The 10,249-nt window shown below is 67.4% G+C and overlaps 1 protein-coding gene across 1 annotated transcript; it reads right to left on the reverse strand.

The window, feature by feature from the left end:
• Positions 1-2,830: 2,830 nt before the first annotated feature.
• Positions 2,831-3,472, reverse strand: SFTA2 (surfactant associated 2). Its single transcript, XM_058285515.2, has 3 exons — positions 3,279-3,472; positions 3,063-3,145; positions 2,831-2,975 (listed from the first exon to the last, which is right to left on the reverse strand). The coding sequence occupies exons 1-3, from the start codon at positions 3,340-3,342 to the stop codon at positions 2,880-2,882; spliced, it is 243 nt and encodes an 80-aa protein (XP_058141498.1). The 5' UTR covers positions 3,343-3,472; the 3' UTR covers positions 2,831-2,879.
• Positions 3,473-10,249: the final 6,777 nt, after the last annotated feature.

The following is a 10,249-nucleotide window of genomic DNA, read 5'->3' on the forward strand; positions in this document are numbered from 1 at the left end:
TGGAGAGCAAGGAGGAAGCTAGGTGGAGCTGAAAGCAGAGCAGGGAAGGGCAAGGGCAGCTGTGGGTGCAGGGCGGCCAGGACGCGCTCAGGAAGTCGGGCTCAAGCAGGGGCCTGCAGGCTGTGTGGGGATTGGCTGTGGAAGCCTTGAAGAGGACGGGCTGGCGGGGAGCATGGCTGGGGGAGCATACCTGGAGCACTCAGGAGGAGGACCTGGGCTGGGGGAGCACACCTGGAGCACTCAGGAGGAGGACCTGGGCTGAGGGAGCACACCTGGAGCACTCAGGAGGAGGACCTAGGCTGAGGGAGCACACCTGGAGCACTCAGGAGGAGGACCTGGGCTGGGGGAGCACACCTGGAGCTCTCAGGAGGAGGACCTGGGCTGAGGGAGCACACCTGGAGCACTCAGGAGGAGGACCTGGGCTGGGGGAGCATACCTGGAGCACTCAGGAGGAGGACCTGGGCTGGGGGAGCACACCTGGGGCTCTCAGGAGGAGGACCTGGGCTGGGGGAGCATACCTGGAGCACTCAGGAGGAGGACCTGGGCTGGGGGAGCACACCTGGGGCTCTCAGGAGGAGGACCTGGGCTCGGGGAGCACACCTGGGGCACTCAGGAGGAGGACCTGGGCTGAGGGAGCACACCTGGGGCACTCAGGAGGAGGACCTGGGCTGGGGGAGCACACCTGGGGCACTCAGGAGGACCTGGGCTTGGGGAGCACACCTGGGGCTCTCAGGAGGAGGACCTGGGCTGGGGGAGCACACCTGGGGCACTCAGGAGGAGGACCTGGGCTGGGGGAGCACACCTGGGGCTCTCAGGAGGAGGACCTGGGCTCGGGGAGCACACCTGGGGCACTCAGGAGGAGGACCTGGGCTCAGGGAGCACACCTGGGGCACTCAGGAGGAGACCTGGGCTGGGGGAGCACACCTGGGGCTGTCAGGAGGAGGGGATGGCTGAGGCACTCAGGAGGACCTGGGCTGGGAGGGGATGGCTGAGGCACTCAGGAGGACCTGGGCTGGGAGGGGATGGCTGAGGCACTCAGGAGGACCTGGGCTGGGGGAGCACACCTGGAGCACTCAGGAGGAGGACCTGGGCTGGGGGGGATGGCTGGGGCACTCAGGAGGACCTGGGCTGGGGGAGCACACCTGGAGCACTCAGGAGGAGGACCTGGGCTGGGGGAGCACACCTGGAGCACTCAGGAAGACTCCAGCTGGGGAGGGGAGCACTCAGAGGACTTGAGGCTGGGGAGAGCAAACCTTGAGTACTCAGGAGGAGGACCCGAGCTGGGGGGCAGCACACCTGGGGCTCTCAGAGGAGGAGGGGCTGGGGTGGGAGCTGCCTGGAGGGCTCAGGAGGATTGGGCTGGGGGAGCACACCTGGAGCACTCAGAGGACTCAAGGCTGGGGGGGGAGCCTCCTGGAGCGCTCAGGCCCTCGAGGAGGGGCTGGGAAGCTCAAGGGGCACTTGGGGCAGTGCTGCCCGCAGTAATAAAGTGGAAGTTAAACCCCCCACTGGTCGTGCTTCAGCCACACGTGTCCAGCGGCCGTCGCCTCGGGCTGCGCGGGGTGTAAAGGCGCTGCTGCGGGGAGCTCTGTTGGGAGGCGTGGGTTACGGCCTTGTAGGTCCCCGGAGGGACTTGCTTTTTTCCCTCCGTCCCTTTCAAGGGTGTCCCCAGGAAGTGGCCACAGGAGCCACAAGGAGGCTGGGAATCGCTGCAGTTCACACGACTGCCCCAGGGGCAGTGGTCGTTAGGGGGCAGCCAGCAGGTCTGGGGACCCCAGAGAATTCCCTTCACCGTGCTGTCCCATCTTGGGTCTTGGGAGAACATTTTTGCGCGGAGTGGAAAACCACGCCCTGGTGACCGCAGGCCCTGAGGTCTGGGTGGTGCTGCAGTCAGCTGCCCGCTCGCCAGCCCCCAGTGCAGGTGCAAGTCCTAAAGCACTTTGGGGCGCCCTGAGCCGGGGTAGTGGGAAAGGGGCTGGGGGGCGCTTTGTATTGTCTCCTCTCGGCCCCCCGTGCCCCCCTCAGCACTGCCCGCACCCCGCCTTCCTCCAGAGGGTCCCCCTCTAATTTCATGTGGTGGTGGTCGTGGGTGGGGGGTGCAGGTGGTGGGAGGGTGGGCAGGGGGAGTACTGTGCAAATAGAACGGTCGTTTGGCTGCGTGCCTGCGTTTGGGGAGAGCTGGGGGAGCGAGGCTACCTCGAGGAGGGGCCGCAGGCAGGCAGGAAGGGGTCCCGGGCCTGCTCGTTAGCCCCGTGGCCCCAGCACTCCTGGGGGCAGGGACGGTACTGCCCGCGTCTGATGGTCAGTTGTGGCCCCAGGATGAGCGGTCACCTCGGCTCGAGCTGTGGACTGCCCCCGCGGTGCCAGCGGCCCTGCCCACCCCTCCAGGACGAGTTGCCCTGAGCCCCTCGTCTGGTGCCTGAGCTGCCCCTGCCCACCTCCCACCCGCCTGGGGCCAGGGCCGTGCCCGGGCCGTGCAGCCCACCCCAGCCCGGAAGCTCAGGCCGAGGCAGACAAGTTAAAGCTGCTTAAGCAGGACCTTTCTGCGCCTTCTCTGCTGGCACCGGGTGTGTCCTGGCTGAGGGGCCTCCGGCAGGCGACCGCGCCCAGCCCCGGTTTCCTCGCCTGTAAAGTAGGCGGCGCCGCCTGCGGGGCGAGCACTGCGGGGGGAGCTTTCCCTCCCCGGGTGCTCCCGGGCACCCAGTTCCCAGGTTCCCCGCAGGTCCGCGGCTCTGGCCGGGGGTGGCGGCGCCCCTCTGCCGCGCTGGGAGCCGGGGACCCGGGCCAACTCCCCTCTCCCGCCAGCCCTGCGCCCTCAGAGTCAAGCCGCTGAATTCATCCCTTTTACTGCCGCGCAGCAGGTCTGGGGGACGCGGGGCTCACTGCCCGTCGGCGCCGCAGGCCGTGCGGAGCGGGGGTCCCGCCCGGTGCTCGGTGACGTTGGTGCCTGGCGGCAGGCGGAGGAGGCGACAGAGCTGCGGGCGAGAGAGAGGGGCCGGCGTGAGACCCCCGGGCGCAGAGGGCCGCCCCGAATGCCAGCCCTGCCTGTGCTCGGAACCCACCTCCGGGCCGAGCAGGCTGGAGTCCCAGGAGAGGCCGCCGGGAAGAGGCTCTTGCAGCTTCAGTTGCAGAGTCATGCCGGGGCCTGGGGGCCAGGAAGGCTTAGGACCCCGGGGCTGGATCCCGGGGGGCAGCCCCCCAAAGCCCCCAGTGTGGTCGGATCCCGGGAAGCCCGCTGCCCTCCCTGCGCTCCTGCCTGGCCCCCGGGCAGCCCTCACCTGTCCCGTGGGAGCCCCCGAGGACGGTCAGGAGGAGCAGGAGGGGCAGCCCGCCCCCCAGCATGGCCGCGCGTCGAGCCCGCCGATCGGAGAGCGGTGGACGCCCGCCCAGGGCCAGGGTCTGGGGAAATGGGGCGGCCGCGGCAACTGGACTTTCCGGTTCTCTCCAAGTGCCCTGGAGAGCCCTTCCCAGGTCGGTCTGGGGGCCTCGTCCCAGATGCCGCAGAGGGGGGGCTGCGACGAAGGCCAGGGCGGGCGCCCCACCCGCGGGCGGCCCCCCAGCGGGGCCTCCCAGCTCTTTAGGGATTAATTATTAACCACAATTAATTTCCATCCCCGCCACCGAAGGGCTCAGGAATGTGGCCCAGAAGGGCGGGGCGAACTGGGCCGAGGTTCTTCCCAGCCCGTCCCTCTGCCAGGGGCGCCCGTGGGAGCCGGGAATGGGCTTCCCCTCAGCCGCCCTAGTGCCCCCGGCCCGCACCCGCCGCGCGGGACGCGGCCACACCTTACGCGCAGGCCCGGGGTTGCGGTGGATGCAGGTGTCCTGGGGGTCGCGCGCAGGGCCTGGCAGCCCGCTGGGCCCCTTGCTCTGAAACAGAGGGTGCGCGGCTCGCGGGGGCTGCAGAGCGAGTCAGTAGCAGAGGCTAGCGCCCCGCAACGCCCGCGGACCCCCGCCGCGCAGACCAGCAGCCCAGGGTGGCCGGACCGCGAGGCCTGCCCGCCGCGCTCGGCACAGGACGTAGGGGAGCCGCGCGGGGCCGGGGGCGGCAAGGCGCCGCCCACCCTTCCCGGGGAGCTCCCGGGACCCCCAGGCTTGCCCCCGAGAGCAGCAAGACACCAGCGGGAAGGAGGCAGGCCGCGAGGGGGCAGAGGGCACGGGGTCGCCTGGAGGGGGCTGGGGCCCCACCTCTCCCGGCCGGGGCCCCACGTCTCCCGGCCCGAGCCCCTGCTCTTCCGCGAGCCCTGCGCCGACTGCTGCGTGGTGTGCCTGCTCCTGGAACGCGGTGGTGCTGGGAAACCCACGCGCGGAGCCGAGACCTGCTCTGTGCCTGTGGGAGCTGGACGCGGCCGCTCGGGGCCTCGGAGCTGGGCCCTGGCCGGAACACGGCCCATGTCCTGCTGCCCCTTGCTCCCCTCGCCCCTCCCCACAGAGCCTGGACAGCGCTGGACGCCGCAGCGCACACAGGAGGTGGCGCAGGGCCCCTTAGGGTCGGACCAGCCCTGTCCCCCACCCACGCCCTGAGTGACCCTGACCCCAGGGGGCTTCCAGGCGGGGAGGAGGGGGTGGGGGGCCGGGCCTCCCTCCCAGGAGGGCTCGGGCGGGGCGCCCCGTCCTGGGGAAGGGCCCGAGGGCCAGCTCTTACTCAGCTCCCCTCGCGCTTCCTGGGATCAGGCTAATCCCCCGGGGACAGCCGGGTGGCCTCTCCCTGGGGACGCAGAGCTGGTGTTGACGGAGGCCCCGGCACACCTGCCCGAGTCGCACGGCAGCGCGGGCCTTATAGCGCCGGCAGACGCCCTGGCCCGCAGACCGCGCCATGGACGCCGCGCTGCTGCTGCTGCTGCTGCTGGGCCTGCGGGCCGCGGCTGCGCAGGGTGGGCCTGGCGCGGCGGGGGACGTGCGGCCGGGCAGCCACGGGCAGCTCCCCTGACCCTGCCGTGCTCTCTCCACAGTGCAGCCACTCCTGCCCGGGGCCCCGGACCCAGCGCCAGGCGCCGGCGTGTCCGCAGCTCTCCCCGGCGTCTCCGCAGGTCTCCCCACTGTCTCCGCAGGTCTCCCCGGCGTTTCTGTAGGTCTCCCCACTGTCTCCGCGGGTCTCCCCACTGTCTCTGCAGGTCTCCCCACTGTCTCCGCGGGTCTCCCCGGCGTGTCCGCAGGTCTCCCCACTGTCTCCGCGGGTCTCCCCGGCGTGTCCGCAGGTCTCCCCACTGTCTCCGCGGGTCTCCCCGGCGTTTCCGCAGGTCTCCCCACTGTCTCCGCGGGTCTCCCCGGCGTTTCCGTAGGTCTCCCCACTGTCTCCGCGGGTCTCCCCGGCGTTTCTGTAGGTCTCCCCACTGTCTCCGCGGGTCTCCCCGGCGTTTCTGCAGGTCTCCCCACTGTCTCCGCGGGTCTCCCCGGCGTTTCTGCAGGTCTCCCCACTGTCTCCGCGGGTCTCCCCACTGTCTCCGCGGGTCTCCCCACTGTCTCCGCGGGTCTCCCCACTGTCTCTGCAGGTCTCCCTGGCGTTTCTGCAGGTCTCCCCACTGTCTCTGCGGGTCTCCCCACTGTCTCCGCGGGTCTCCCCACTGTCTCTGCAGGTCTCCCTGGCGTTTCTGCAGGTCTCCCCACTGTCTCCGCGGGTCTCCCCACTGTCTCTGCGGGTCTCCCCAGCGTCTCTGCGGGTCTCCCCACTGTCTCCCCGAGCCTCCCCACTGTCTCCCCGAGCCTCCCCACGGTCTCCCCAAGTCTCCCCACAGTCTCTGCAGGCCCCCCGACAGTTCCTGGGAGCCCCTCCACAGCCTCCTCACCTTCTGTGGGCTCTCCCAGTGGCCCTCAGACCCCAGCTGTTTCTGGGAGCACGTCAGGAGCAGGCTCAGCACCCCCAGGTGAGGCACCTGCTGCTCAGACGCACCGAGGCCCTCGGGGCAGCCTGCTGAGGGGTGGGGCTCCTGGTCCCCAGTGTCCGTCCAGCAGTTTCCCAGAACATGCCTGGGAGCAGCCACCCCGCCTTTGTGGCTACGCAAGCTCCCTTCTTACTGCCGTTTTATTTTTCCCCTTTTCTTGTAAGTCCCGTCTAGGACAGTTTTGTGTACTTGAAGATCATGTAAATATTCTCCTAGGTATCTTCTAAGCAATAAAGTTTTAGCTTTCAAATCTAAGCCTATGCTCTATCTCAAGTTCTGTTTAGTGTGCAAGGGAGAGGTCAAGGTTCTTTTACTTTCATTCCTTTTCCTTGCAAATAGCCAGTTCTTCCAGGCCCCTTACTCAAAAGACTCCTCTTCTCCCTTAACTTTTGTGAGCCCCTTTTTTGAAACCAAGGGACCATGTATGTGTGGGCTCACTGCCTTCCATTCCTCTAGTTGTCTACTTCTGGGCTCGTTCTTCCGATCCTCTAGTTGTCTGCTTCTCGGCTCTCTCTTCTGTTTCTCTAGTTGTCTACTTCTGGGCTCTCTCTCTGTTCCTCTAGTTGTCTACTTCTGGGCTCACTGTCTTCCACTCCTTTAGTTGTCTACTTCTGGGCTCTCTTCCGTTCCTCTAGGTGTCTTCTTCTGTGCTCTCTCTTCTGTTCCTCTAGTTGCCTATTTCTGGGCTCTCTTTTGATCCTCTCGTTGTCTACTTTGGGGCTCTCTTTTCCAATCCTCTCGTTGTCTGCTTCTTGGCTCTCATCTGTTCCTCTACTTCTTCTCTCTCCCCTGATCCTCTAGGTGTCTACTTCTGGGCTCGTTCTCTCCCATTCCTCTCGTTGTCTACTTTGGGCTCTCTCTCCTGATCCTCTAGTTGTCTACTTCTGGGCTCGCTCTCTTCCATTCCTCTCGTTGTCTACTTTGGGCTCTCCTGATCCTCTAGTTGTCTACTGGGCTCATTCTCTTCCATTCCTCTCGTTGTCTACTTTGGGCTCTCCTGATCCTCTAGTTGTCTACTGGGCTCATTCTCTTCCATTCCTCTCGTTGTCTACTTTGGGCTCTCTCTCCTGACCCTCTAGTTGTCTACTTCTGGGCTCGCTCTCTTCTGTTCCTCAATTTGTCTATTTATCATCCAGTGCTTCATGGCCATAGCTTTGTGGACATCTTGAAACCTGCTGGTGTGTCCAGCTTTGCTTTTTTCCAAGATATTCTTGGGTATTCCCTGGCCTTTGAATATCGTAGAATCAGGTCATCAATTTCTGCCAGAAACCTGCCGGGGCTTTGCTAGCGGTTTCGCGGGTGTGATTTCGACTTTTGGCCTTGCCTGGATCTCTCCAGTCACTTCTTCCTCTGCTGCCCTAGGCTGTGTCTCCCCAGCGGCAGTCCCTGGAACTGCTCCAGCCTCGAGCGCTGCGCCTGGCGCAGCCACCACCTCCCCGGGGCTCGGCATTCCAGCTGGTAAGGCACCTGTTTGCACTGAGCTTTGCAGTTCTCTCAACCCTGGCTCCTAAGAGCAGGGCAGGGCCGTCGGGACGGGCTGCTCAGCTCTGTGTGCAGTGTCCAGGGGCCCCAGGCACTCCAGCCTCTGGTCAGATGCCTGTTAGCTGGTTCCTTCCTCTTTCATCCCCGTGGCCCAATCCAAGGACTCTGCGGACACAGAAGCCCTCCCTCCCAGTGCCTCCGGGTGGTCTGAGGGCGGGACCGAGGGGAGGGGAGACAGACGGTGGGCTCCGCCTTTCTTGGTGGGGAGGTGGGGGGCGGGGGCCCAGGGTAAGAGTCAGCCCGGAGCTGTGGCCCAGAGGCATGGGGATGGCGAGCAGCTGGGGTACCGAGGGGCTTCGGAAAGCCGGAGCGCATGGGTGTCCGGGAGGAGCCCGGAGACGGCGCCGGGGAAGGGATGGGACGACACCTTCCGCCTGAGAGCTGCCCGGAGGTGACCGGAGGGATGCCAGAGGCACCTGCACGGGTGAGCGCTGACCTCGGCGTGGAGGGACTGGCACGACGCCCGCCTCTGGCCCTGTCCTCCCTGCTCCCCAGACCCCAGGCCTCAGAAGGGTCCTGTCCCAGACTGGGCCATCGTCTTGATCACGCTCGCTGTGGTGGCATCAATTGTCTTCCTACTGTATGCCCTCAAGGAGGTGAGGTCCCAGTGTGGTCCCCAGGCCAGGGGCTGCCGGGAGGAGGGGGGACGGACCCCCCCCCCCCGGGTCGCTAGAGGAAGCAGGGGCCGGGAAGGGGCTGAGGCCTGAAAGTCAGTTGGGGGGGGGTGGAGGCACCTGCCCGAGCTTCGGACCCTGGCCCTGCTGTTTCCAGCTGTGTGGCCTTGTGCAAGTTAGCAACCCTCTCTGTGTCAAAGTGCTGTTCACCACGACGTCAACAGGCGCTACCTCTCACGTGCCGGGCGCTCCACACGGCCCCCGAGGTGGGGACTTCCCCGCCCCCACTCCGTGGCCAGGTCTTTGAGTCCTGGATAAAGTGGGAATGACCGCTGGGTCTGGAAGGGCCGTCGGGAGGACCCCGTGGGTCTGCGAGTCTGCGAGCACTCCGTGAGTCGGTGCAGTCGGTCCGCTCGCGTTACTGTTGCTCAAAGAGGAGCTCTGAGGCTGAGGGCAGGCCCCTGGGGACCCCGGCTGCCCGCCCTTCGTCTCACAGGCCTGCCGGTTCCGGAGGGAGATGAGCATGGGCTGTGGCACCCTGACCCTGTACTGCTGCCACCCTGAGGCCCCCGGCCAGCGGTGCTCCATCAAGTGAAGGGGCCGAGAGCCGCGTCCAGCACCGCCCGCCTTCTCCCCGCCGGGGCAGTGCCTGCAGCGGGCACCAGGGCGCTGGATGCGAGTGTCGCCGCTGGCCGTGTGAGGCGACGTCCACGCGCCTCGGCCTGCGGGAGCCTGTGGCCCCAGGACCCTCCTGCCCACCGCCCGCTACCCACCGCCCACTGACCGCAGCCCGCCGCACACTGCCTGCTGCCCACTGCCCCACTGCCCACCACCTGCCGCCCATTGCCCCACCGCCCGCCGTCTACCACCCACCACCCGCTGCCCACTGCCCACTGCCCACAGCCCACCACCCACTGCCCGCCGCCCAGTGCCCTACTGCCCACCACCCACCATCTACCACCCACCACCCGCCGCCCACTGCCCACTGCCCACAGCCTGCTGCCCACCGCCCACTGCCCACTGCCCGCCTCCCACTCTGCACTGACTGCTGCCCACCGTCCACCGCCTACTGCCCACCGCCCGCCACCCACTGCCTGCTGTCTACTGCCCGCTGCCCACTGTCCACTACCCGGTGCCTGCTGCCCACTGTCTGGTGCCTACTGCCCACTGCCCACTGCTGTGCGGTCCGGGGTGCCTGCTGTTCTGGCTGTGGTTTCCCGTGTGGGTGGACCAGGGCCCGCCTTGAGGAGCCTCAGCCCTGATGGAGCCTGGAACTCCCACCCTTCCCCCTTTTCCCCTCTTCCCCCCCACCTCCAACAGCCAGAGAAGCTCCTCCATGGAGCCCAAAGCTGGGTGACTGGTGCCTCTCGCCTCCCTCCGCGGGGAGCCCCCAGCCTGCCCCGCACCTGCTCTTGAGGCTGGTCCCCCGCCGTGGGCAGGTGGTGGGCTCCGCGCTCCCTAAATAAAACTGCGCCATGACTCCAGGCTGTGTGCTGGCGTGTGTGGACTCGGCCGTGGAGGCCAAGGCGCGCCTGTGCGCAGCGGGAGGGGGCGTTGCCGCTTCCTGGCCGCGCGCGGCGGAGGGCCGCGTCCACCCTGCAGTGCGCGGCGTGCCCAGGACCGCCGAGCCCCAGCCCCAGGCCCTCCGCCCCGCGAGGCCCGTGCAGGGCAGTGGGCGCCGTGCCGCCGGGGCGCGACGGGGGGCAGGCTGCGGCCTCCGCGCTGGTCTCGGGAGGGGCGGGGGCTGGTGGGAAGGGCTGGCTGGTCCGCGGGTCCAGGTGGAGCCCAGCGGGGCAGGGTGGGGCGCGCCTGGGGAGGCCGCCCGCTCCCCGGGCAGTTTTGGCGCGCGGGAGCCTCATTAATCGCCCATTCATCATGTTAATGGCAGTGGCTCTGGTCCTGCCCCCACCCACCCCGGGCCTGCCAAGGGCGCAGGGACAGCACGCCTCGTTCTCGCCCTCTGCGGCCCGGCCCCGCAGGCGTCCGCTACCCCTGGCTGCTCCGGGCGGCGAGTAAACACTCACTGGCCGCGTGTGCTAGAGCCGAGGAGACCCCCTTGTGACCTGGAGGTCACCGTCCTGTGCAGCCATTCGTTCATTCCCTCATGCCCAAAGAGCACCTACTGTGTGCAGGGCCGGGGCCAGCAGGGGTCAAGACAAAGGCCTACTGTGTGCGGGGACACAGGAGGGGTCAAGACAAAGACCTCCTGTGTGC

This window comes from Dasypus novemcinctus, chromosome 22 (genome assembly GCF_030445035.2).
Source record: "Dasypus novemcinctus isolate mDasNov1 chromosome 22, mDasNov1.1.hap2, whole genome shotgun sequence".
Taxonomy (NCBI): domain Eukaryota; kingdom Metazoa; phylum Chordata; class Mammalia; order Cingulata; family Dasypodidae; genus Dasypus; species Dasypus novemcinctus.

Bases quoted from the DNA above. Each gene is read 5' to 3' on its own strand.
- SFTA2 (XM_058285515.2), bottom strand. From the start codon at position 3,342: ATGCTGGGGGGCGGGCTGCCCCTCCTGCTCCTCCTGACCGTCCTCGGG. The intron at 3,146-3,278 runs GTGAGGGCTGCC...CCTGGCCCCCAG, and splicing joins CGGGGGCTCCCACGGGACAG to GCCCCGGCATGACTCTGCAA. The intron at 2,976-3,062 runs GTGGGTTCCGAG...TCTCGCCCGCAG, and splicing joins CCAGCCTGCTCGGCCCGGAG to CTCTGTCGCCTCCTCCGCCT.